Below are 27,957 nucleotides of genomic sequence, written 5' to 3' on the forward strand. Positions count from 1 at the left end.
AGCCGGGAAGAGCTGGGGTGTCCCCCGCGGGACCACGGCGGTCCGGGACCCCCGAGGCGAAAGCTCTCTCCGCGCGCGGGGTCCCGGCAACCGCGCACGCCGCCCCCGCTGGCACGCGCCACGCTCCGCCCTGGAAGCCGCTTTGGTCCCGGCGCGGGGGTGCGCGGGGGGTGAGACCAGGCCCGCTCAGCCTGATTTACGGCTCTGCTGAAAACCGCTTCGTTCCCGCAGCAGTAGCACCGTCGTGGCAGCAGCAGCAGCTGCAGCAACAAGTCGGGTAAGTGGGCATCTGCGCCCGCGGCCCGGCCCAGGGGGCGCGGCAGAGGGGGCCGTCCGGGCTGGGCAGCAGGTCCCGTCCCGCACCACGACGGGGAGCTGGGCATCTCGGCCCCCGCCTGCGGGCACTCGTGTGCGCACGTATCCACTCTGGCACCGGCGGGCTGGCACGCAGAGGAGCTGGGGTGGGGAGAGCCGGGACCCCCGAGGCACAGTCATTTCCAGCCTGCCCCGCTTAAGGCAGAGGAAATTAGGGCTTGTCTGCCAACCCTGTGAACTGGGGCCCCCGCTGGGCCCTTGAAAGCTGGCGCACTCCCGGGGTGCATCAGCACGGGTTTCCCCATCCGGGGATGCCATTCCTTCCCCATTGCTCCCTGGAATTCTGGTACCCCTTCTTTCACGTCTGGCCTGCGTTTTCGGCCAGAGTTGGCCTCCTGTCCCCAGAATACGCGTGTTTAAACAGCTTGCTGTAGCACAGGAAGAGGTTCCCCTCTTTGGGGGCAGAGGCTTATTAACATGGAAGCTTTGTCTACTGTGTGGGGACCACAGGCACCTCTGCTTTCAAAGAGGTTGAGGGCCCAATAATAGTACTTTTTAGCCAAGACCCTGGCTCCCTCCCTTTGGGGTCCCGTGCTTATTACTTACATTTAAGAAACCATTCCTGGAGGGACTAGATATGCCCTGCTGGCAGAATTGGGCTGCTAACAGTCATCTGATGCTAGGGTTAAGAAAATAAATTTCTATGAGGAAATAAGAACTTCCCTTTACTAAAAAAGTTATGCTGTTACCTACATGGTTCAAACTTTGGCCACCCTAGAGGTCGTCATGTTAAAACAGGATCAGAGTCGAGACAAATCCATCCAGAACACTCTGTTTTAGTAAAACCTTATCTGTGGCCCCACTTAGTATTTTGATACATTGGGTTTCCAGATTTCAGTAAATCTGGAGTATTAGGGGAGCATCATTATTATGATAACACTTTGATTTAAATAATCACAGCAATAATTTTAAAATTAAGGGCAGAAATCTCAGATTGAAAATTTTTCAGCTGATAGTGTGCTTAATGCCACTGCACTAGTTTGAGTGATACTTTTCCTATATTTGAGAAAGTTTGCTGAGTTTGCTGTCTTAGGACCTGTTTTGACAATTCATGTGAATTTCTCTCTCTCTCTCTTTTTTTTTTTTTCATGTTTATCAGGGTCCTCAGTAAAATAGTGTGTGTTTTTGCAGTGACTGTACTAAATTCAGGAGGGCAGGAAAGTTGAATTCCGTGTGGGAATCTGACACTTCCTTTTGGCCTTGGATTAATTGCTTTACCTCCTTGCCCCAGTTTCCTCATCTGTGAAAAGGGAGTGATACCCAGCTTTTTTATCTTTAAGTAGGGGTTGGCAGACTTTTTCTGTAAAGACCAAGTAGAAAGTATTTTGAATTAGCCTGCTATAGGGCCTCCATCTCAACTACTCACCTCCATCCTTTAGCGCAAAGCAGCAGTAGACAATATGGAAATGAGTGGAATGTTGTTGGATTTGGCCCATGGATTGTAGGTTTTAATTTTAATTAGGTATTATATGTAAAAGTAATTTGGAATTTCAAAGCCTCTGTCCCCATGGAGATCAGCTCATTTCAGTAGTATTTTTTTAAACAGACATGCAAACTACCTGTTTTATTCCTCCCTGCCCAGGAACTTTTAGAGTAATGCAACAGAAGGCCTTTGAGGAAAGCAGATACCCCTGGCAGGAGTCCTTTGAGAATGTCGCTGTGTGCCTGCCTTTCCGTTGCCCGAGGTGTGGGGACCATACCAGATTTAGAAGCCTGTCCTCGTTGAGGGCCCATCTGGAATTTAGTCACAGCTACCAGGAGAGAACCCTCTTGACAAAATGCAGCCTCTTTCCATCCCTCAAAGACACAGACCTGGTCACTTCCTCCGAACCCCCGAAACAGGGAAAATTGCAGAGCTGTGGCAACATAATAAAGCAGAAACCGAGCTATGTTAACTTGTATAGTATTTCGCACGAACACTCCAAGGACAGGAAGCCATTCGAGATGGTGGCAGAGAGGCCTGTGTCGTACGTGCAGACCTACACTACAGTAGACCTACGTGCAGACTCGCCAGATGCACCGAGGGCCAGTCCAGGCCTTCCTGCCTCAGACACCAAAGCAGCTTTCGAGGCACATGTCAGAGAAAAGTTCAGTCGGATGGTCGAGGCTGTGGACAGGACCATAGAGAAGAGGATTGATAAACTCACCAAAGAACTGGCCCAGAAAACTGCTGAACTGTTGGAGGTTCGGGCGGCATTTGTGCAACTGACGCAGAAGAAGCAGGAAGTTCAGAGACGAGAGCGAGCCCTGAACAGACAGGTGGATGTGGCCGTGGAGATGATCGCAGCCCTGAGGCAACGCCTGACGGAATCCGAAGAGGAGCTTCTCAGGAAAGAAGAGTAAGTGGCGTTGAAAATGGATGCTAACCCCCTTGCTTTAGACACTTCCCACCCACTCCCAAGTTACACTCAAGTGTGAAGCATAGTTTGGTTTTAATTGCTTGCAGGTACCTTGCTGCAGTCTCCCATTGATATTGTTGAATGTAGGAGACTCGAGACTTTTAGTACTGTTTACCGTCTCTGCTATGGCCTCCAGCTCAGCAACCTGAAAGTTGAAATATTGTATTCCTTCTCACCTTAGAAACTGTAGACATCACAAATGTCTACTACAAGTGTCCTCTGTCCATGGTGGGATCCATTCCTGGTGTATGTGTCTGTGTGTGTGTGTGTGAGGGGAGTAGGGGGTCGGGGGATAGGGGTGTTGAGTTGAATGGGAAGGCAGAAAGGGAGTGCTGGGCACCCTTTCTGTCTTATTGACAACTCCATGTAATAAAATCAAGAACATGAGATGTTGTCTTATTCAAATATAAAAATATAGTCTGCTGTTGCTGCTAAGTTGCTTCAGTAGTGTCCGACTCTGTGCGACCCCATAGATGGCAGCCTACCAAGCTCCCCCATCCTTGGGATTCTCCAGGCAAGAACACTGGAGTGGGTTGCCATTTCCTTCTCCAATATGGTCTAAATATATATAATTTTTGCTTCTTAGCCATTTTGTATTACCTGTCCATGTTAATTAAATATTAGTAGCTGAGAATCTATTAATAATAATTTTTATTTCAAAGAAGCAGACATTAGGAAACCCAGAGGAAGCATCTGAGATTGCCATACTTTTATGATTTAAATTTGAGAATTTTCTTTTTGTAAAATACTAGACTTAGTCATGCCTGCTTGCAGAGTTGATGCTGGTTTTTACAAATTACAGGTGATTGGAGAAGCTGTTAGTTTAAAAATTATCATACTTGGAAAAGCATTTCCTTATCAATAAGTATGGATTCATCTCAAACTAGAAAAGTATATGTAACAATGCAGTGTTATATCCCAAATGCGGAATGTTGGATTTAATTTTAAGTGGAGGCTCAGAATTCATAGAACCAAAGGAAGTAAAAATTGATTGACTGAAACAGCCTAAAAGGAAGGTTTTCAAATAATTTGAGGTGTGCTATACAGATTGACTTAATTTCATGCTTTCTTTGTCCTCTGGCACTCTTCTATCTGGTGTTGTCTCTTAAAATGTAGTAATTAAAGCTTCCTCCACTTGGTAAGAGGCTGAGAAACCCTATGTATTAAAGAGATCATCACTTGCTATTACTAAATGCTTACCGCCTGCCTGGAGAAAAAGCCTGCACTGCTCAACTAGATACTTTTTTTTAAATCATGTAGTGAGGACAGATTTGAATCAGCCACTGATTTACTTTACTCCTATGGAAATGATCTCCTTTGAAAAATGTCTCGCTCTTGGCTCTTGGTATTTCCTGGTGGGAAGTTAGAGCCTTGACTTGCTATAGCACCAAGGCTGACTAACACTGCACCACTGAAGAAACGGCAGATGGCATTGCTTTATGTGCAGAGAAGAGCGTGGAGTTAAATTTGTGACATTTCTGTTTGGTGGAAGAGCAGTCAGTTTAAAAGGCAACCAAATTAATTGTGTGCATTTATATATTTGTCATGTTTTATTTATTAAGTACACAAGTAATAAGGGCGACGGGCTTTGGGGTGGTGGTTGCCTGGAGCATGGGAAAACAATACGATGGTAGGGAGGAGCATATGGTTAGATCTAGGTTATTGTCGGAGAAGGCAATGGCACCCCACTCCAGTACTCCTGCCTGGAAAATCCCATGGACGGAGGAGCCTGGAAGGCTGCAGTCCATGGGGTCGCTGAGGGTCGGACCCAACTGAGTGACTTCATTTTCACTTTTCACTTTCATGCACTGGAGAAGGAAATGGCAACCCACTCCAATGTTCTTGCCTGGAGAATCCCAGGGACGGGGGAGCCTGGTGGGCTGCCGTCTATGGGGTCACACAGAGTTGGACACGACTGAAGTTACTTAGCAGCAGCAGGTTATTGTCAAGGATCTAACTTTCATTTTGTGTTCGAAGGTGCTTTATTATACCAAAAATAACTGGTCAAATAACTTAAATAAAAGTGGGCCACGCATGAATCAGCAGTGATAATATGTTATATATGGTTAATCCAGTGCTGTTACCAGAGGACCAATTAGAAAACTAAATATATTCGTAAAAATAAGATTTAACAGGGCAAAATTGTATGTGTTAAAGTCCTCCCTCCTCTTCAGGTATCCTCCCCCCATTCTCTGGAGACAGCCACTGTTTAGGTCAGTGGATATCCTCATGGACCTTTCCTGTGTGCATACAGTCATAGGTACTTTATGTGCACGTATAGAGTTACTGTGTTTTCCCCAGTGGAATCATGACACATACTGTTCTAATCTGTTTGCTACTGAGGAGTACATGGGTTTTGTTCCATTTTCCTGGTATTAAAAAGTAATGTCCCAGTTAATGTCCTTGTACATATATCTTTGTTCACATTTTGGGGTGTATACCTAAGGATAAATTATGAGTTGAGTTTTAGTATGACATTTTTGGACTACCAGGGGAAAAACAGCAGTGACAAAAACAGAACGAAAACCACTTTAAGTGAAAATTTAGTGAAACTGCCTTAAACTTTTAAACATAGGATAAACAAAGTCTTCATTTTGTTAAGCATTCATTTGGCCTGTCCCATTAATTTCTGTATTCATGCCTCAAATAATCACTCTTTCTGTACATAAAATAGGACTGAAAGAGTGTTCTTTCCAGGAAGGACAGTGGAGCTCTTGGTCTGAGAGGGCAACTGTAGCCAACAGCCTCCGTGGCTACGGCTAGCCCCACCCCCACCCCAGGGTGCGGAGCAGAGCAGGCCAGCTGTCCGTTTATCATGCCAGGGTGATTGGTCAGATGAGCCTGGCTCAGCCACGCTCCTTCCCCGCTCACCACTCCCTCACAGTGCTGTGGCTTCCACCAAAGAGAAGAGGTGACCTTTCAGGTACGGAAGGCCCTGCCTGCCCAACACACACATCAGGAGCTGTGCTCTCCTGTTTGTTGTTGTTATTGTTTGTTCACTAAGTCTCCAACTCTTGCAACCTCATGGACTTTAGCCTGCCAGGCTCCTCTGTCCATAGGATTTCCCAGCTCAGAATACTGGAGTAGGTTGCCATATCCTCCTTCAGGGGATCTTCCCAACCCAGGGATCGAACCCACGTCTCCTCAGCTCTCAAGGCTCATTTGTGAGAAAAAGTAGGTTGTTACAGTCCCTTGTGAAATTGACTTAAACTCCAGGGACCCTTTAAGATACAGATGGTAGATTTGGTTTAAAAAATAAGCAGACTTCTAGTATTTTGACATTCACATGAGGTTCTCTTGATTATGGATTTCCCCCTCAACTTTAAAATCCTTTTGGGGACTTACCTGGTAGTCCGGTGGTTAAAACACCGGACTTCCACTGCACAGGGCACAATTCCACCTCTGGTCTCTGTTTGGGAACTAAGATCTCACAAGCCGTGCAGCATGGCTAAAGTAAAAAAAAAAAAAAAAAAAAAAAAAAATTCCTTTTTTCATACTGAAATAAAAGACTTAAGGGCTGATTCTGCCTTGAGGCCATCTATAGGCTGAACCAGCTTGGATATAGAAGTCATCTATATGCTGTGTAAGAGATTGTTTGAATTGGCAGAGTTTTGTACTTTTGTGCGAGTCTCATTGTACCTCCACAGAGAGGTATCTCTGTTTTTGGAGTGCACATCCAAGAAAGAAACTGCCCATTGTTTTCAGTCTGTGCAATTTTAAAAGTCTTATGCAAACAGATACTGTGTTTACTTGTCCCAGAATATTTAGAGCTTATAGGTAGCACTGTCCATGATCAGGTAAATCGACCCTGGCCAACCTTGCAGCAAAACTAATACAATTATGTAAAGTTTAAAGATAAAAAAAAATTAAAAAAAAAAAAAAGAAGGATAGACATGGATTGGATTGTAGCTGACTCCTGGCCGATTTGGTTACCTGGGGTTCAGAGGACATCAATGTAGTAGCAGTAATCCTAAATTTACTTGCATACTCAGGTGCTGGCAAGGCTGGAAAGCCCTGACCAAGCACCTGTGATGTGCCCAGCGCTGTGCTGGATGTGTGTGTGGTGCGGGGGCGGGGGGAACGCATAACATTCTTGGTCCTTTTCCCTAAGAAGCTTCCACACTACATAGGAAGAATAAATCATACCCATGTTCAAACTCACTGCTTAAATACAAACCACGGTTTCAAGTTGATGAACATTAGAGAAAGGGTTTTCCCTTGTGTTGAAGCCACGCGGAAGAGTGAGGAGGAAAGGTGGGATTTGCACTGGTAGTTGGAGGACAGTGACATTGAAGGACATCCGAGAGGTGACTATTAGAGATGAACCCCGAGGGGACTGTGTACTTTCTGTTCTGGAAAGAAACCATGTTCATTTTACACATGTCAGAAATAATGCCTGAAACAGTAGAATGACAGGGACAAAAATTTAGTAACAAACCTGAAATGGGAACCCGAATTTCTTGTCTCTTTACTGAGTGCCTTTTCCATTAATTCACTCAGCCAGACTTTTGAAAATAGGTTATTTGCCCAGAGCATCAAGACTAGGTAATACCAAATCTGGCCTCAGCCAGACTTTTGAAAATGGGTTATTTGCCCAGAGCATCAAGACTTAGGTAATACCAAATCTGGCCTGTTTTGGAATGGGCTTACTTCTCTGCTGTGTTGAGAGGCCTGGCATGGTGACATCATTTAGCATCAGAAGTGTTGGGAAATGGGGAATGGCGGCATCATCAGTATAGTTATGATATGAAGCTTCTGGAACACCAGCTCAGGACCTCTAGCTTCCAACAAGGGCTGTGAACGTGGCCCTCTAGATGTTCATGCCCAGTCAGGGTGGAGTATGTGCCACTGCCAGCCTTGGATGGCAGTGAGGGAGACTCTTTGTAGTTCCGTGTCGTTTCCATGCTGCTCCCTTGCAAGCTGCCATAGATATGACCTTTACTTTCTTCCTTCATCATTTGTCCTGTTCCCAGGCTGCTGTCAGCCAGAAGACAACTCTTTATTGAGTGCCTACTGAGTGCCAGGTACTGTTCTGGGTTCTGGTCATACAGTGATAACCAAAGGAGTCCAGTTCCTGCTTCTATGACAGGAGTAGATGAGCAGGTAAGTCAGACATTAAACATCATGAGGGGTGTGTTAAAAGAGACATCCATGGGTGGCTTGAGCTAGGACTGTCCACTTAGGTTTCTCTCCAGAGCTGGCTGCGGAATGCTGTCCTTTGAAAGGCAAGTTTGACTTGGTGACTTGCTTTGCACAACTGAACCCACTTTCCCATCTTTGATCAACTAAAGCAGTGAGCGGGCAACTTGGTCTCCAGACTGACCCATAGCTAGGAAGCAGGCTTAGAAAAATCACGTTAGGTGGAGAGTTCAGTGGGACAGGGAGGTGTCTGCTCCATGTTTTAATGCATTTATGTGAATGGAGTCCTCCCTATGCAGGCTGTGCTCCGTGCAGACTTACAGACTAATGTAGGAAAAAACAGGATGTCAAGCATGCCCTCTTAGATCTCTGATAAAATTTGGAAACCCCCCCTCCAAATTTTCAAATTTTGTAAAAGAGATCCCACCTCTATTTCTGTAGTAGGTACTTTGTTGTAGGCCACTTACTTGTTTTATGCCCCAATACTTGTCTGGAAAAAGAGACAAAGAAACCTCAAAATCTTTTAGTCAGTTACAGATTTTTGACTAAAGATGGAATTATTAATAACACATTTCATGCTTTCAGCAGAAATTTGTGGAGCCCCTTATGTGTCTCTCTCATGTCCATCCTCCCTTCCCCTACCACCCTCTCTGTCTGGACTGAGGGGCTTAGGATGTGGTTTTGATCTCTTTAGAGCAAATAAGAATAATTTGATTTTCTTCTTATTTTTTTTTAAGTCCTTAGTTAGAATTGTATTCTTTTTGGTGTGTTCCAGGAGGTCATGAAAGAAAGATGAGGCAAAGGCCTGACCCGAGTGGAAATGTGATGTGGCTCCTGACGTGTAGCAGGTGTGGATTCCACCTTGAGGGCCCCTCCAGGGACACAGGAGCTGACCCCGAGCTCTGAGTGAGCAGCCAGGCTTCCAGCACTCGGAGGCGGTTGGCTCTAGTTTTAGGATTTGCCTCATGGGTGACATTACAGTCTGTCTGAGGTGCTCTGTGATCAATAGCTAGGCTATTTTTAACCAGGGGTATTTTTACCGTTTCGTATACTCTGAAGAGGTTCATAAATCAGTAATGCAAAATGAAATTTAAATAACGGGGTAGAGCTTTGCCCTTGGGATGGAAGCTGTTAAAGTGTTGTTTAAGAATAGAAAAGAGGCATCAATTTTAGATCCCACCTCTACTTCTGTAGCAGGTATCTTTGTTGTAGGTCACTTACTTGTTTTATGCCCCAATACTTGTCTGGCAAAAGAGACAAACAAACCTCAGAATCTTTTAGTCAGTTCAAGATTTTTGACTAAAGATGGAGTTATTAATAACACATTTCACGCATTCAGCAGAAGTTTGTGGAGACCCTGATGTGTTCTGGTGTCACGCTAGGGGCTGTGGGAGTCGCAGTGAAGAGGCAGGCCAGGACCCTGAAGTCCCTGGTTTTGTGGTTGATGGTGTCGATGGCACAGCTAGTCCCTGGAGTGTGCTGTGACAGGTTCTGCGGGAGAACACAGCAGATCGCCTCGCCTACGTCTAGGGGCGGGCCTGTTGGGAGCCTGAGGCTAGAAGGATCATTAAAAGGGGGCTTGGGAAGGGACCCTGGTGGAGGGAACAGCGTGTGCAGAAGTAAGCATCTGGCTTGGAGGCTGAGGGGAGTGAACTAATGCTGGAGCAGAGAGGAGGTGATGTGCCTTGATGAGGCCCGAGGTGAACCGAAGGCTTACAGGATGGCCGTGAAAGCTGGAAATGGTTTGTTGACAGTAGATTACAATGGGTGATATGATCAGTGTGCCGCCCCTCATTAACAATGCACAGCTCACTGCCAATGTAAAATCGCGGTGAACACCACGGAGCGTTAACATGCATTTCCCTCTGTCTCTACACCTGCTTCTAGACAGTGTATCTTTGATTTTTCTGAAATTAACCCATCTTTAACCTACTTCTGATGGAGAAGGCAATGGCACCCCACTCCAGTACTCTTGCCTGGAAAATCCCATGGATGGAGGAGCCTGGAAGACTGCAGTCCATGGGGTCGCTAAGAGTCAGATACGACTGAGCGACTTCACTTTCACTTTTCACTTTCATGCATTGGAGAAGGCAATGGCACCCCACTCCAGTACTCTTGCCTGGAAAATCCCATGGACGGAGGAGCCTGGAAGGCTGCAGTCTATGGGGTTGCTGAGAGTCGGACCCGACTGAGCGACTTCACTTTCACTTTTCACTTTCATGCATTGGAGAAGGAAATGGCAACCCACTCCAGTGTTCTTGCCTGGAGAATCCCAGGGACGGAGGAGCTGGGTGGGCTGCTGCCTATGGGGTCGCACAGAGTTGGACACGACTGAAGTGACTTAGTAGTAGTAACCTTTTTCTGAAGAAGTAACTGAAGGGATTCAATCTGTAATAAAATGAAGTATGACCTGTGTTTTAGAGCTTATAGCTATCCTGCAAATGAATGAGTACATGAGTGAACAGATATTTCTTTCTAAATAAAATTTTGTACTGAAGGGGCTTTTTCCCTTCATGCCTCCTTCTAGACTTTTTCTGTACACCTGTGCATCTCAGGATACTGACAGATTTGTAGGTCTGCAAATCATTCAGCATGATAACGAGCTTCAGGCCAGTTTCTTATACTGTATACTGGTATCTTTTTCCTTTAGTATCAGATATTGCTTTAAATAAAAGTATTCTCCATTGAAGCTTAAAACTTGATTTCAATCACATTTAACCTTTAAAAAAATAAATAATAAGTCAAAAATAGGGCTGGAAGCAGCCTAGAATCAGTTAATTTTCCCAGAGCTGGTCTGCACCCGCACCTGGGTTGAATTTCAGGTTTGCCCTTATCTTCTCGTCTGGCCTTCCAGCTTTGCACTGTATTCTGAGTCAGTGTTGAGAACTTAAAACCACACGCCTTTTACTCTGCTTTCTGATAGCGTCATGTTGTTACTCTTTTTCTTAGTCACATTCAGCTTTGTAACTTCATGTTTGTTTCTTTTAATGTCTGCTTCCCTACTCTGTGGGGAGTCTGCCTTACCACAGCTGGATCCAGCCCACCACCTGCTTTTGTGGAGCCCCTGTGCTAAGAATTGTTTGTTTGTTTGTTTGTTTTTTGAATGCTTGAAAAAAATTCAAAAGTCAAATAATAATTCATGACATTTGAAAATTATTTGAAATTCAAAATTCAGTGTCCATAAATGAAGTTTTATTGTTACATAGCCTCCGTGGCTCTTTTGTGCTAGGCAGACTTGAATACTTGCAACAGAGACCATATGAACTGCAGAGGTTCAAATATTTACTTCCTGGCCCTTTACAGAAAACGTTGGCTGGCCCTTGGGTTAGACAGTAAGCGTCATGAGGACGGCCACTGGTTCATAAATGCTGCTGCCCTAATCCCAAACCTGGTAGCATTCAGTAAATGTTTGCTGAGTTACTGAATAGTGGAGTAAATAAATTTAGGGATTCTGGCTGCATTGTACCAGGGTTCTAGCCTGTGTTGTCCACCCTCATCTGAGTTCTGAGATTTAGGATCACTGTGTATATGGTAGGGCTTCCCAGGTGGCACTAGTAGTAAAGAACCCACCTGCCAACGCAGGAGACGTAAGAGATGCAGGGTCAGTCCCTCGATTGGGAAGGTCTGCTGGAGAAGGCAATGGTAACCCCCTCCAGTACTCTTGCCTGGAGAATTCCAGTGGACATAAGAGCCTGGTGGGCTACAGTCCATAGGGTCGCAAAGAGTCGGACACGAGTGAAGTGACTTAGCGTGCACTGTACATGGTATTGCCAAATTCAGGCTTAAATTGAAGAAAGCAGGGAAAACCACTAGACCATTCAGGTATGACCTAAAACATATCCCTAACGATTATACAGTGGAAGTGAGAACTAGATTTAAGGAACTAGATCTGATAGACAGAGTGCCTGGTGAACTATGGACAGAGGTTTGTGACATTGTACAGGAGACAGGGATCAAGACCATCCCCGAGAAAAAGAAATGCAAAAAGGCAAAATGGTTGTCTGAGGAGGCCTTACAAATAGCTGTGAAAAGAAGAGAAGTGAAAAGCAAAGGAGAAAAGGAAAGATATAAGCATCTGAATGCAGAGTTCCAAAGAATAGCAAGGAGAGATAAGAAAGCCTTCCTCAGTGATCAGTGCAAAGCAATAGAAGAAAATGATAGAATGGAAAAGACTAGAGATGTCTTCAAGAAAATTCGAGACAGCAAGGGAATATTTCATGCAAAGATGGGCTCAATAAAGGACAGAAATGGTATGGACCTAACAGAAGCAGAGGATATTAAGAAGATGTGGCAAGAATACACAGAAGAACTGTACAAAAAAGATCTTCATGACCAAGATAATCACGATGGTGTGATCACTCACCTAGAGCCAGGCATCCTGGAATGTGAAGTCAAGTGGGCCTTATGAAGCCTCACTACCAACAAAGCTAGTGGAGGTGATAGAATTCCAGTTGAGCTATTTTAAATCCTAAAAGATAATGCTGTGAAAGTGTTGCACTCACTATGCCATCAAATTTGGAAAACTCAGCAGTGGCCACAGGACTGGAAAAGGTCAGTTTTCATTCCAATCCCAAAGAACGGCAATGCCAAAGAATGCTCAAACTACCACACAATTGCACTCATCTCATACGCTAGTAAAGTAATGCTCAAAATTCTCCAAGCCAGGCTTCAACAATACGTGAACCATGAACTTCCAGATGTTCAAGCTGGTTTTAGAAAACGAAGAGAACAGAGATCATATTGCCAACATCCACTGGATCATCGAAAAAGCAAGAGAGTTCCAGAAAAACATCTATTTCTGCTTTATTGACTATGCCAAAGCCTTTGACTGTGTGGATCACAATAAACTGTGGAAAATTCTGAATACCAGACCACCTGATCTGCCTCTTGAGAAATCTGTATGCAGGTCAGGAAGCAACAGTTAGAGCTGGACATGGATCAACAGACTAGTTCCAAATAGAAAAGGAGTACGTCAAGGCTGTATATTGTCACCCTGCTTATTTAATTTCTATGCAGAGTACATCATGAGAAATGCTGGGCTGGATGAAGCACAAGCTGGAATCAAGATTGCTGGGAGAAATATCAATAACCTTAGATATGCAGATGACACCACCCTTATGGCAGAAAGTGAAGAACTAAAGAGCCTCTTGATGATAGTGAAAGAGGAGATTGAAAAAGTTGGCTTAGAGCTCAGCATTCAGAAAACAAAAATCATGGCATCCAGTCCCATCACTTCATGGCAAATAGATGGAGAAACAGTGGAAACAGTGACAGACTTTATTTTGAGGGGCTCCAAAATCGCTGCAGATGATGACTGCAGCCATGAAATAAAAAGACTCTTACTCCTTGGAAGAAAAGTTATGACCAACCTGGAGAGCATATTAAAAAGCAGACACATTACTTTGCCAAGAAAGGTGCATCTAGTCAAAGCAATGGTTTTTCCAGTAGTCATGTATGGATGTGAGAGTTGGACTATAAAGAAAGCTAAGCACCGAAGAATTAATGCTTTTGAACTGTGGTGTTGGAGAAGACTCTTGAGAGTCCCTTGGACTGCATGGAGATCCAACCAGTCAATCCTAAAGGAAATCCGTCCTGAATATTCATTGGAAGGACTGATGTTGAAGCTGAAACTCCAATACTTTGGCCACATGATGCAAAGAGCTGAGTCTTTTGAAAAGACCCTGATGCTGGGAAAGATTGAAGGCAGGAGGAGAAGGGGATGACAGAGGATGTGATGGTTGGATGGTATCACTGACTCAGTGGACAGGAATTTGAGTAAACTCCGGGAGTTGGTGATGGACAGGGAGGCCTGGCGTTCTCCAGTCCATGGGGTCGCAAAGAGTCTGATACGACTGAGCGACTGAACTGAACTGAACTGTACATGGTATGGCAGCAGTTCTCAAACTCTTTGGCTTCATTTCCCCCTACACTCCTAAAAAATCTGAGGACCCCAAGAAACTTTTCTCTGTGGAGGTTTTATCTATCAAGGTTTACTATATTAAAAATTAAAATTTAGTGAAGTAAAAAGGACGGTTATTAATTCATATAAAAATAACAATATTAAATCCATTACTTGTTTAACACAATGAAAATATTTCAAAAAAGAACAATTTTCCCAAAAACAATTTAGTGAAAAGAATGGTTTTGTTTTCGAAATTTTGGAAATACTTTTAATGTCTGGCTTAACAGGAGGCAGCTGAACTTTGTTAGTTCTGCCTTTAATCTGTTGCAAATTTGTTGTTTTGGTTGAAGTAGCTGAAGGAAATCTAGTCTCACACAGATAGGTAGTAGGAAAGTGGAGAGGTACGTTAATAGCCTTTTAGAGAATGGTGGCTATTCTGCTCTGATACTGTGCCAAAGCTTGACAATTGGTAGTTTCTCAAAGGTTAATTGCAGTGTGGAACCTGAAACCACACCAGTGAACAAACATTTCCTCCTCCCCTCCATTGAAATCCATTGGTCTGTCTTGCACTTTGAATGGATATTTTACTGTTAGGAGTATAATTATTTTAAAAAGTACAAATGCAAAGTAGTTAAAGCTCTTTCTCTTTCATTCAGGAAGTTCACAAGATTCCTTGGGGAAATAAGAGGTGTTTCTGGATATTGTTAATCCAGACTGAACAGGATGTGAAAAGGGGGATGTGAATTTGTGCACACATATTATTCCACAGTTAATCACCAGCTTTTATTCCTGTTTTTATCTAATACAGATACCCAAACACAGTCTCAGTATGATGAACTTCTCCAGCCCTTTTCTCGTGTAACTTCTCTTTTAGAATTAAATCATCACTGTTTGTTTGTTTTTTTTTTCTTCTTAGTTGATGTGAAACATCCATAAACTGAAATTAGGTTAGTATTGATGCCAGGTTGTTTGGAAAAAAGGGTATTAACTTCTTAGCTTTAGGGCACAAGATAATTGGATGAGGGAGGTTAGAAAAAGATGCTTCTTTTTTACAACATGACATAACACTACACAATCAACTAGTGGCATTAGTGTTTTAAAAAGTTTTATATGAAATAAAAAAGTTTTATATGGAACCAGTTATAAAACATCACATGATGTAAAAATACAGCCACAATCATAAGCTGCATTGCATTCAGATTTGTTTTCTTGCTTTTGAGATGTTGATCCTGTGGGATTAAGCTGTCAAATACTGATGTCTTATACTCTAAACTGTATAGCCTGAGAGCCCAAGAATAGTAAATATGCACAGGAAAAAAAAAAAAAGACTGGAAAAAGTACACCAGAATCTTGACAGTAGTGACTTCTGGGTTATGGGACTATGGGCCACATTTTGTTTCTTCTTTGTCCTTTTTAAACATTGATTACGATAAATATTTATTGAGTATTATGTGTCATGTATTGAATGATGGAGTTAAAGTGAAAAGGTGATTGAGCTTCTGCTCAGTTAGGTCTTCCACAGATCACTTTTTATATTTCTCATAATAAATGTGAAATACTTCTGTAATGAGATAAATATAGTAAATATTTAAAGCCAAATAAACTGAAAAAATACACTGGCTCTTTTTTCTACGTTTTTGGTTTTGGTGGGCAAGAGGGTTGTGCATTTCTGGTTGTTTCTCCTTTAAGTATCAGTGTGGAGATGCTTCAAGAGTCAGTTATCCTGAATATAACTCTCTTTCTAGAGGACTCTTTATTACGGGCTTGATTCCACATAAATTGAAGCCTTGATTTTGGAAAGAGGAAGGAGTAGCCATTTCCTGGGCTTTGTTTTTGGTGGTGCTTTTGAGCCATATGAAGATGTTCCATCCAAAGGTTCTGTACTATAACTAAGGACCATGACAGGGCTGCATGTGACACCTGGATGGACCCTCACTGTTTTGCTGCTGGTTAGGATTTTGTGACTCACCTAGGAGGCAGAGCAAAGGCAAATGACAGCAGAACTTGAAAACTGGCATCTCTCTGTGGCTTGAACAGCTTGGAAAGTGTACATCTTCTATTCAGGGCTCATAGGGAAACATCTGGAAATAAAATTGGAACTTAATTACAAAAGAGAACTTTCCAAAAGGACTCTTACTTCTTATATGTGAATGCTTCTTAGCTACTGAAAGATAATGGAATTCTTTTGGGCTCTGAGTTTATATTTGATCTGGACAGGAAACTAGAACAAGTTTGATGAGCAGTTTTTGGAGTGAATCATTGTTAGAACCAGTCTCTTTTCTGTTTGTATAAATATATAATTCTGAAAGTTTTGCAGAGATGCTTGACTCTGTAGGAAGTGTCAGAAACTTTTCAGTATGGCAAAATATGATGTAATATATTTGTGAGAGAAAAATCATTACTAATTGTAAAAGTGGCCTCCTGACTAGTTGTACAGAATAAAGGAGTTGGAAGTCACCACCAATTATTTGGCAAAGATCTGTGAAACTATGACTTCCTGAGCTGAACATCCATGAAATTCTACTCTCAAGAAATTATGGAGCTTAGCAGAAAATAAAAATCAAGTAGAGGCCGAGAAGATTCGGAGAAGGAATAGAATTTAATTGACTATCTAGAACAAATGCCTGAGGTTAGATTAAAAAAAAAAATAGGATTTGTTAATCTAAAATGAAAGAGGTTTAGGGGACAATGAGCAGATTCTTTAGAATCTTGGTTCTGCATGAGTAGAACATGGCCAGAAAAATGAGAGACCACTCCTTGAAGGTTGAGAGTTCAAAGACACATAAATATTGTATCCAACAGGTAGTGAAATTATTGAAGTCATTTGCTCCAATGGGTGTGACAAAACATACAAAGAGGATGGCCAGAAAGATCTTCATGATTTCTTATTGCGTGAGGCAAATCAAATGAGAGAATTGTGATACTGTGTACCTACTATTGGTGCTGACTAGTATGTGTGTGTATTTGTAGCGATGTTTGTGAGGATGATTACCAAATGTAAAGGGTGATGGTCTTGGGATAATGGGATTTTAGGTGATATTTTCATTATATATTTAATGTGTTCAAATTTTTAATAAACAACTTATTTAGTTGTAACTCAGGGAAGTATTATTTTCATACTTGAGTTAGAAATAAGATATAAAGTAGTAATATAGTTATTAAAATTTTTCTGGATTTGTGAATCACAGTGAATTATGTAGATGCAGGTATTTTGCTCAACTTTTTAGGGAGGGGCAGCCTGCACATTGCTTCTCCTGTGTCAGCTATAGTAGCTTTCCCAACATACCTTGGATCTACTCAAGATGGCAGTTCTTGGACTGTTTCATTCTTAGTCTATTGGACATAGACTATTTTATATGCTCTGGTGCTCAGTGTGGCATCTTGCTTCCATACTTCCCTACCTATAGTCTTTTCTTCCCTAATAGCCAGACTTTTAAAATACAGGACAGAACTTTTCTCAGAAGCAGCCAGTGGTTTCCCGTCTCATAATAAAATCTGGAGTCCTCATGCTGACCTGGGAGACCCTACCTGGTCCCGGCCTCAGCTGTTCCGCCCTTCCCTGCTCTGCTCTGTACCTGAGACCATTCTGCATGTTCCTGCCGAGGACCCGGCTTGCTCTTCCCAGCTGTCTTCACGGCTGTGCTTGCTTCCTGGTGTCCATTCAAATGCTGCCCCATCCAAAAGGTGGATGTCTTTGCTGTCTACAGTATCACTTATTCCTTTCCTTCCTCTGTCACTCTTTGTCCCCTTACACCCAGTTTCCATTTCCTCCTTAGCACTAATCACCAACTGACACATATGTTTATTTTATAGTGACTATCTTCTACTAAAATGTAACCTCTCAATGCAATCACTAAAATGTAATTTTATGTCTTTTATCATGGCTATGGCCATACCTTGTAGGGCAGTGCCTGACACATAGTAGGCTCTCAGTAAATATGAGTTGAATGAATGAATTCACAACCCACTCCAGTATTCTTGCTGAGAAAATCCCATAGACAGGGGGGCCTGATAGGCTGTGGTCCATGGGGTCGCAAAGAGTCAGACACAACTGAAGTGACTGAGCACAACACACATGGCCATACTACATAGGGCGGTGCCTGACAGGGCAGGCTCTCGGTAAATACTCACTGAATGAATGAATTCCTGTCTCGGTTCTCCATTTTGTGTTCTGACATTTTTGCCTTGCAGAGAGGTGGTTACGTTCAACCATTTCCTGGAAACAGCAGCTGAGAAGGAGGTTCAAGGAAAAGCTCGGCTGCAGGACTTCATAGAGAATCTGCTGCACCGGGTCGAGCTAGCGGAAAAGCAGCTGGAGTACTACCACAGCCAGCAGGGGGCCGGCCCCTGCGGGGATCCCCGAGAGCTCGCGGTGAGTCCTGCAGGCCCGGCGTGAGGGTTGTGATGCGTCAGGTGGGGTCAAGGACAGTAGGAAAGGGTGCTGGGAAATGACTTGCAGGAATTTTCTAGGCATCATTTGAAAGCATTGCCCCAGCCGCACCTGTGTTGCGGAAGTGATACAGGTGAGCCTAGGACACCTGGGAGTAAGTGAGACCCTGGATGCGTGGTCTCCAGTTCTTCACCTCCAACTCCACATCAGGCTGAGGTGGTAGAAATACTTTTATGTTGCAGCGTAACAGTTTGAAGTATCCAAAGAAATCATCTGTCCCAATCATGTGTCAGGTGGATAGGAAGTTATTAATATTATCCTGTTTTTGAGCTCGTCAAGGAATCATCTGAAAACTTTCATGCTTCTTAGTTAGCGAAAGATTTAATCACTTTCCCCCCCCTTAATAGGAAGGAAAACACTTGTTGGTATTCTCTCTAGGTGAAAGATTCTTTAAGTAGATTTTCAAAAAGACTAAGCAAAATTCCCAAATGGTATTCTATAATAGGATTTTGCATATGATTTTACACATGGTTGCAGGGACTTAAGAAACCCCCAGAGCCCAAATGAGAACCCTGAGTATAGATGAAGGTCCAGCTCTGATAAGTGGCTTGATCAAGGTTGCCTGGACTCTTTGGAGGGTGGGTGGGAAGTTGGTGGTTTACAAATAAGCACACTTCAGATGAGGGATGTGGGTGGTCACATTTACTGTCCATACAGTTTCTCTGATGGTATAAACAACAAAGCCAAAGAATGGATTTTTGAAAACCTAAAGTGGTTTATTTATAACATTTTCATTATCAATTGAATTCTATTTATGCTTACCATCTTCTCAGAAGTTTAAAAATGATTCTTTTACTAACCCCGAAATGAGGAAAAGAAAAATAGGAAACATTTATGCTAACCAAAAGATTAGTAAGGTTGCTGTTGGTTGATTGAAAAATTTAGGCTGAGCAGTCTGGAAGCCAAGATTTAACAGGAAACGTGATTAAATAAACAAAGAAGGAATGAAATGAAAGGCAGGTGGGTGAAAGAAGGAAGACCAGAGGGAGAGACACAGATAGCAGGAAGGTACAGAGACAAGGAGGAAGGGAAGAAATGAAGACTTACACAGTGCTTGCTCTAGTTACATTCACTCAGCCTTACAGCTGTGCAGTTGTGCAAGCCCCTGTGCAGGCAACTGTGCAAGCAGTCAAGAACAAAGTAGATTGGAAGGAAGTCCGTGTGTTATGCCTATGAGCTTTCAGTAACTGTCATCAAAGCAGTTTTAGCTACCTGACCTATTTGTTATTTTCTGGGTGGGTGTCTGTGGTCTCCTGAGGAGGAAGCTTTATTCCCCTCCTTGGTTCCCTAGTCACCTCCTTGGGAAAATACAAGTCCAGTCATAGACAGAGGGACACTCTGAGCTCTTCCCTGCCTCCTCCTTCCACTTTGCCCTCTCTCAGGAGGGGGCTGTGGCATGAGATCATGGAGACCAGATGTGAGGTGAGCCCGCCTGGCTTCTAGATCATTCCCACCCTGCTTCTGACTGGGTGAGACAGTTTGTCTTCCTGGGCCCATCATTCTTCTATAAAATGAAGTAGTTGTACTAGATGCTCTATAAGGCTTTAAACTTCTCAGATTCTCTGATCATCACCTGACTTTGGTGGTTAGGAGTTCTAAAATTAAAATGTAGCCATAATATTTTCAGTACTTAGGCTTATAAGTAACGCAGAGCTACGAAATGTATAAATTTTTATTGTACAAAATTAAGAAGTTCTTAAAGAAAGAGAAAAATAATAGAAGGCAAGGAGAGAGAAAGGAAGCCCATTAGTTCTTGCCTTTATTTGTATTTCTGTGTTCACTTCCTCTGCTCACTTTACTTTTCCAGCTTGGAAACTGAACACCTTTTAAAAGACATAGCCAGTCATTAGTTCTTACCTGCTGTATCATATAATCAAAAGTCAAACAGCATCCCAGCTCTTGTAGTCAAATGTATAGATATAAAATTAAACATGTAAATATCATGTATGAAATGAGTTGCCAGTCCAGGTTCGATGCACGATACTGGATGCTTGGGGCTGGTGCACTGGGACGACCCAGAGGGATGGAATGGGGAGGGAGGAGGGAGGAGGGTTCAGGATGGGGAACACATGTATACCTGTGGCGGATTCATTTTGATATTGGCAAATCTAATACAGTTATGTAAAGTTTAAAAATAAAATAAAATTTAAAAAAAAAAAAAAAAAAGAAATGAAAAAAAAAAAAAAAAAATTATATGTATGTGTAGGTACACATAATGTATATATGCAAACATGTACACATAAATATATGTATATATGTATACATGTACATACAAATATGGTAGGACATGTAATAGTAAATATTTATGTTTTTGTTCTTTATGTCCCAAACGTGACACCATCTGCCTTTTTCAGATTTAATCCACACAGGAAAGAACTTAATTCAAGTCAAATAAAATACAGTTGAGATTGAGTGGGAATTTAGAAATGAGAGCTGTCTGTAAGCAGGGCATGATCAGGCTGTAGCGAGGTAAGCTGACTTTTGGAGGGAGGACACATCACCCTGAGAGGTGTCAAGGATGAGATGTTTGATTTCTGAAAGAATGGGCAGATGTGGTTTTCCCTGTTTTCACATATAGTCCTCTCAACTCTACTTTGGCCCATAATGTGCCATGTTATGAGACAGTCTACGAATCCTAAAATCATTTTTCCTTTTAACTTAGTCTATTTTACATAATAAAATACATTTACCATGTCTTTGATGTAATTTAACTACTCAGTCTGGCCATGGAAGAACTTGGACGCTTTTAGCAGGATAAGCCATGGGTCATATCTGTAGTAACCTGTTTGGTCCAGCTTAGAGAAGGTGCAGGCCTCTGGAGCCTCAGCTCTGCCTGGGAGAGCTTCTTGCCCGGGTGCACCCCAGAATGGAGCAGAACTTTCAACTCCCGGCACCTAAACTCCCTCCTCCAGAACCGTGGGGAATGCCATCCCCAGCCTGGCCGGCTCTCCCCATTTCCACCAAGGCTGCTCTGCAGAAACAGCACTGCCTCTTCATCTCCCTTCTTCCCTGCCTCCCTCCCTCCCTCTCTCCTCTTCCCTCTTTTTCTCATTACCCCTCCAGAGAGTAATGACATCTTTAGATTGATGTGTACCTCTATTCTTTCTAGCTTTAAGATTCTTTTGTGCACTAGAAAAATTTCCTTCCCCCTCACAATTAGCGCCTTTTCTGAAATAATGTTTCGGCATTAATCCCCTTGAGCATTTATGTTCTTTTTCACCTGGCTGATTTCTAAAAATGCAGTGTGCTTACTCAGATAATTTGTCTGTATGCTCTGAAACATGCTGTCGAATTAGACACAAAGTGACCTAATATACCATCTGCCAGAATTACTCACAGACCTGCTCAAATAGAAGGTCATGAAATAGCTTGGATAATCTTATTTTAAGCATTGCATTTATTTCCTGCAGGTTGCTAAATTAGTGCTAGCAGTAATTCATTTACCATATTTATTGGGGACGCAGCGCTTACTGGGTGCTGATGAAACTGCTGTGAACGAGATCGATGAGGTCCCTGGTCTCAGGGAGGAGGGAGACACAATAAGCAAACACATGAGGAAGATAATTCCGTACAGTGAATAACTACCATGAAGAAAAAAGTAAGATGACGTGTTTGAGATGGTCACTTTAGCTTTAGCAAAAAGCTTTCGAGAAAAGCCCCTCTGAGAAGGCAGCATTTGCACTGTGACCTGAATGGCAAGGAGGCAGTTCTGGAAAATTTGGAAGTGGAACATTCTAGGCAGAGAAATAGGAAGTGCAGCTGCCTCAGGAGGGAATAAGCTTGGCACATTTGAGTGGCGGGAGGTAAGTTGGAAAGGCAGGAGGGGTTCAGATCAGGCAGCAGCTTCTTGGTCATATAAGGAGTGTGGATCTGTTCCATCACACGTAGGGAAAAACCATTGAAAAGTTTTAAGTAGGAGATGATCTATGTTTTAGCAGAACCACTCTGCCGCTCTGGAGGAACTGATGGAGGGATGCAAGAATAAGAGATGGGTTATGTTGTGGCCCGTGAGAGGGGACAGCAGCTCAGATAGAGCCCAAGTAGAAATAAAAGGTATAGGGTATGTTCTTGGAGGAGAATTAACAGGATGAAGGATTAGATTTAGATGGTGAGGGAAACTGAGGAGTCAAGAACAAATTCATGGTTTTGGCCTAAAAAGTTGGGTATATACAGAGAGGAAAGTTGGAGGAGGGCTAGGTTTCCAGTTTCCCAAAAGCTGTCATATCCTGAGACACCATGTCTGTGCTTTAGAAGTACTTAGATTGGCTCTCAGTACAAGGTTATTTATATTTTTTTCAACCAGAAATGTTGACCAGGGCCTCTCTTGATACCTATTGTCATACCCTTCTCTCCCTAAATAAAAAGACAGAGTAGTTGGACCAGGAAAAAATGGAGGTAGGTGGATTGACTGAGTGGGAAGAGCGTTTCCATCTGCCTACAGCTGTGGATCCAGAAGGAACACTGGCCTCTTGTGTTCACAGGGAGGAGAGCAGAGGAAATTTGTTATCACAGGCACCACCTCTACCCACAAACCTCATAATCCGTCAGATCACTGTTGGCCTTTTCCCCGGTAAGGGAACATGTATATGTGTGTACGTGCGGGTGTGCGCAAATGCGTGTGCACGCACGCACACACACACACATACACACACTTTTGAATAAAATTCCAAAGGGAATTATGTACCCATATTCAGCAAATCATCACATTATATGTTTACATACACACATAAAGTTGAAAACATTTTGTTATATCTCAATAATAATGATTTTTTAAATGGGGAAGTATTTAAAGGAAGAAAAACCGTGTAAGTTTTTACAGTTTATAGATACACTGAATCCATTCAAGGAGCCCAACTGATTGGAGCAGGGGGTATGGGCGGACTGGAGGAAAGAGAGTAGAAATGCTGATGCCTCCAGGGTTCCCAGAAGCTGCCAGTCTGGTGTTTGCTGGAGCCATCTGTTCCCCCTTCTTTGTATATTACAAGACCTCAGGACCCTCATACAAGGAAGGTGCCTTTTGCTGTTCAAATTTACTTATCCCATGCCAAACCCAGCCAGCGTGGACAGGGTTGGCAATAACGTGACATTCAATTGTGTCCCAAGGCAGAAGGCAGGAATTCTGTCTCACCTTCTTGGTCACCAAGAAGTCTGTTTAAGAACCCTTTCTGATTTGCTGCTGTCTGCGGCTTAAGCTGCATACAGAAAACTTGGAGGAAGATCCTGTTATGTCAGGCTTGGTTTTGTGGGTGACTTGAATATAGCGGGGGTGGATGTTGGCCATCCTGGGCCAAGATGGCCCTTTCTCCACATTCTCTTTGTCGCCCTCTTCTGTCAATCGGCCTGTTAATGGGACAGCAGTTCTCTTAGTTGGAGGCTGCGTGCGGGAGGTTGGGAACTGAAGCTTGGGAATACACTGGAAATACACTTGCCTATAAAGTGTTTGGTGACATCTGGAACACAAAATGATAATTATCCATTTATTCTGCAAATGGTGTTCTGAGCCCAGCCACAAAAGTGCATGCAGATATTTCATTGAGAGTGGAAAATTATCTCAATGATAGATGGCCTCAGGACAGTTGTGGAGTTGGGTTTTCGTGTGCTCTCATTTTAGAAATGATGTATTTTAGGCAATAAATATTTTGTGCCAATTTTCCCTTTAGTTGATACACTGTGACCAGTCATAGCTGTGTAAATTAGCTGCAAATACAGCCTGAATCAATCAAGAAATAATGGCACATCATTCCAGTTTTTAAAAACATGTTTCTCCAAATGTTGTTCTCTTGAGGGGCTGTTTAACTTTTTGAAATTTTTGAGATCTGCTGATACTGGCTTCTTGGAATTCTCAGAACAGGGAGCCACAGAGGCTTCCTGAGTAAGCAGAGCTGAGCACGAACTGTTCTTGTTCACTGCAGTGATGGATGGTGCCATGGGCTGTGCTCCTGATAACAGTCACTGGCTTCCTTAATGGGAATACAGTTTCTCAAAAACATAAGGAGGATTTTTATAAAACCAAACCCAACCTTTAAGTGAAAGTAATATTTTGTCTTGTTTTCCTTCAGCTTACAGATATCTCCTCAAATAGGAAGCCCAAATGCCTGTATGTATATCTTTTTATACTTAGACCATTTGATTAATGTTTGCATGACATGCCTTCCTGTTACACTTTTTATGGTATCTATAATATAAATATATTTGAGAGCTTCGGGTGAAAATTTACCTGCTTATTTACCTTTCTAAAAATGTGGATGTGACTTTTATGCTAATGGTCTATGAGTATATGGCAGTATGATAGTACTACAGGAGGCTTTTTAAAGTATTGTATAATAGAACTTTCTCCTATTGTGCTATCGTGTAGCCATAGTAACCCTATAGTGCTATTAATGTAGTGTGCACACTGATATATATATATTTTATACATGAATTTATACTGTGAATCATATACTTTATGATAGCTGTACTACAGATTTGTTTGAATCCCCTAGAAGTCACTTAAATAGTCAAAAGGTATAGGTTCTGGTCTCATCTTCTCCATAGACCACTGTGTGTTACCCTCGATAGTCATTTAGGTTTTCTATGCCTCGGGTTCTGTCACTGGTAAATAAGACTAGTAATATCTCCCTGGGAATTTAGTATCATGAGATCATTTTCATGAAGGCCATCGTATCAATGTGGAAGGAAAAGTATCAGTATACAATATATTACTTGTTTCACTGGTAGCATTATTGCTACCTTAGCACGTAGAAGTGATTGTGCCATGAGTAGTTTTTATTCTATTAAGGACTTAAAACTTTCTGCTTATCTACCTCCTCCCACAATCATCTGTAGAAGCCGAGGGCACCTGCATTCTGTGTATAACCACCCTGATCTCAAGGCCCATTTCCATCCAAAGGGAAGGATGAAAAAAGCCAAGGATGACAGAGCCAGCGTGCAGCCCGCTAAGTCCCTGCATGAGCAGACCGAGTCGCCAAGAGAACTCTGCAGACCAGCAAAGAAAGGGGAGCCTCTGGGGTTCGGCCGGAAAGGCAACATCAGACCCAAAATGGCCAAAAAAAAGCCGACAGCCATTGTGAACATCATCTAAAAGGTTGGGTGGTTCTGGACCCCAGCACTGGGCTTTGGGAAGTGTGTTCTAGGGGGCATCAGTAGTGTCCTTTTGGACACACTGTGTTATAAAACATATTTCATGTCAATGTGGGCATTGACCTGGATTAACCAGAATTTAACAAATGGGAATCTTGGTGAACCAGGCTTTTATACAAGTCCCTTTTGGAAGCAGGAGGCAGATTACAGAATTGTTTTTAAAATAATGAAATCAGTCTTATTCCAAAGTTTTAGTAAAATGAAGCTAGCTCCAGCTCTTAAAATAATTGGCCCAGTAAAGTTCTATGAAATAAAAATATTTTTGTTTTTAACCTCACTGTCAGTTAATTTGGGAGCCTCCAAAATAAAGCTTCTTGTTTCGCTGAAAATTCTGGTTAATCGAGATTCCAGTGTTTGGGTTGCTTCAAGAACTCATCCCATTAGATTTCAGTTGTCATCTCGACAGACTGTTTTCCAGTTTGTTCGATTCAGGTTTTTTGTTTCCCTGGATGCATGTTCATTCTTATTTTGGTGCCTCTGCTTTCTTCCTTGGCTGAGTATTCTGCACTCTAAGACTGTGCTGCCAGCCTCTATCTTAATAGCTGCTTCTACTGCTGAGGTTGGGTAGGACAGTAAAACCCTTATGCTCAGCACCCGTCAGCAGTTCAGGGTCAGAAAGGTTGGATACCAGTGGACTACACATTTAGTGCATTGCAAGCCACCCAGGAGACACACAGATGTTACTCAGCTCTTTCCTAAGACCCGCTCCCCCGGGTGGTGGGGCGGAGGGGTGGTTTATTAGCAGCCTCTCTGTCAGCTATAGGCACAACTTTCTCCTTGCTGGCCTGACTTTTCCATCTCTTGCTGCTTCTGTGCCATTTTATGACTAAAATACACGTTCCCACCTTTCAGCCGAGTATCTGATGTATTTGTTGTATATGGCTTTCTAAAGTGATTTCCGAAATAAACAGTGCATGTGGGATCCAGAATCTGAAATCATCCTCCCCTCTCTGCCTCCCTAAAATGGCCTTTGTTTCCAGAAAGAACCATCTGTCATGAACCTCCTGCTTTATAGTTTTCTTCAAGAATAAATTTCTGTGTTAGTTTTTAAAATTTAGCAATATCATCAGGTCTCCCACAGAGTTTATAAGTGCTGACAGTCCTTTGGAAACAAGAACGGTTATGTCCACAACTATATACATATATATATATAACAAATACAAAATGTATATGTCAAGTATATTAATAATTTATTTTTAAATACTCATGAAAAAGGTGTATGTTTGTGGTGGGTGATTTTTAAACTATATATGTTCATGTAAATTGAATTCTCTGATTTTAGAAATTAAAGCTTAACCTAATTAACATTAGTAGGATTATGATTGTTACTGCAATAAGCATCAGATTAGCAGTGCATTCAAAATAGGTAACAAAACAATTACGTAAAATGCCAGTAAATTGAAAAATGTAATTGATACAAATACTTTGAGCCTATCGTAGTGAAAATGTTGATTTTTGAATCTTCACTTGACTTTCAACTCATGGGGATAGGCCCTTCACGTGGTGTATAGGCAGCTATCAAGTGGTAAAAAACATTGCTGTGAATATCACTGTTAGGATAACACGGTAAAAACTGTAATGTTAAAATAATTATTTATTTGGAGAATTAACCTCTTCCAAGGTTATTTATTATTGATGTTTATACCATGATTGCACTTACCTTTTACATACTAAACATTTGACTGGTTTGTTGTATTGCATGCTCTTTGTCCCATAATGTGTGTGTGTAATGATAGTAGTTTGCTTTTAAAGGTCGTATAAGCCAGATTTTTTTCCCGTTTTATTTAATGTAACTTACGTTTTCAGTTTTCGTTTAATATGCCTTGAGGGTGTGACAGCTGTCTCTGACAGTGGTACCCAGTGATCTTCAGAAAGCACCGTAATGCCCTGTCTACTCTGTGTACATTATACAAGACAAATGATTTTAAGGTTTATTATATTAAAATTTTTTTAAGTTGTAACTAAATTCTGATCCTTATATAAGGAAATGCACTATGTATATTGTGCTTCCTTAGAGACATAAATTTGGTTTTGAAACATGCGAGCCACCTCATTCTAAGGGATATCCCATTTACCTGCCATGGCCTGAGCCTTGTGCCATGTCCCACTTGGGTGTTATTTTTAAATGCATTCTTTGTGCTCATGGGTAGTCAACCTCAGAGTTGGTCTTTTTAAGAAATCACCAAAGTTTTCTAGGAAAACATGTTAGAGTTTAAACTGAAGAATGGATCTAATTTTATTATTTGTTTTGTAAGGAGGAAGTCTTTGTTTCAACCTGCTTTCATTCTCTTTTCCCAAAACTAGATTACAGATTCTTAACTGAAAAGTTCAGACTACTTAGACACTGTTTTCCGGTATTCTGCAGGGTCATTTTGTTGTATGGAAGTTGGACTATTTGTTCCTGGATTTTAAATAAAGGTTTTTAGATTATGAAATATTATAATAATAAAACTATATTTATGCCTAATGTGTTGGTATGTTTTGTCTAGCTGAAATGTTTCTGGGGAGCCAAGCTGGTTCTTCATGAATAAGCTGTTCATTGTACATGTAAA

General features: G+C 42.2%; 1 protein-coding gene and 1 long non-coding RNA gene across 2 annotated transcripts in view; one reads left to right on the forward strand and one right to left on the reverse strand.

Annotated features, from left to right (window-relative positions):
• LOC129659184 (uncharacterized) overlaps positions 1-18,082 on the reverse strand; it is a 69,103-nt gene extending 51,021 nt beyond the window's left edge. The window contains exons 1-4 of the long non-coding RNA XR_008717853.1: positions 17,947-18,082; positions 15,785-15,896; positions 6,120-6,222; positions 2,523-2,697 (exon numbers count right to left, since the gene is read on the reverse strand). This is a non-coding gene — a long non-coding RNA (uncharacterized LOC129659184). The remainder of the gene's footprint in view (positions 1-2,522; positions 2,698-6,119; positions 6,223-15,784; positions 15,897-17,946) is intronic.
• ZNF365 (zinc finger protein 365) lies at positions 1-27,888 on the forward strand. Its single transcript, XM_055590329.1, has 5 exons — positions 1-277; positions 1,958-2,714; positions 18,007-18,187; positions 24,325-24,362; positions 25,091-27,888. Exons 2-5 carry the CDS (start codon positions 1,972-1,974, stop codon positions 25,344-25,346), a joined length of 1,218 nt encoding a protein of 405 aa, XP_055446304.1. The 5' UTR covers positions 1-277; positions 1,958-1,971; the 3' UTR covers positions 25,347-27,888.
• Positions 27,889-27,957: the final 69 nt, after the last annotated feature.

The sequence above is a fragment of the Bubalus kerabau genome, chromosome 1, assembly GCF_029407905.1.
Source record: "Bubalus kerabau isolate K-KA32 ecotype Philippines breed swamp buffalo chromosome 1, PCC_UOA_SB_1v2, whole genome shotgun sequence".
Lineage (NCBI taxonomy): Eukaryota > Metazoa > Chordata > Mammalia > Artiodactyla > Bovidae > Bubalus > Bubalus kerabau.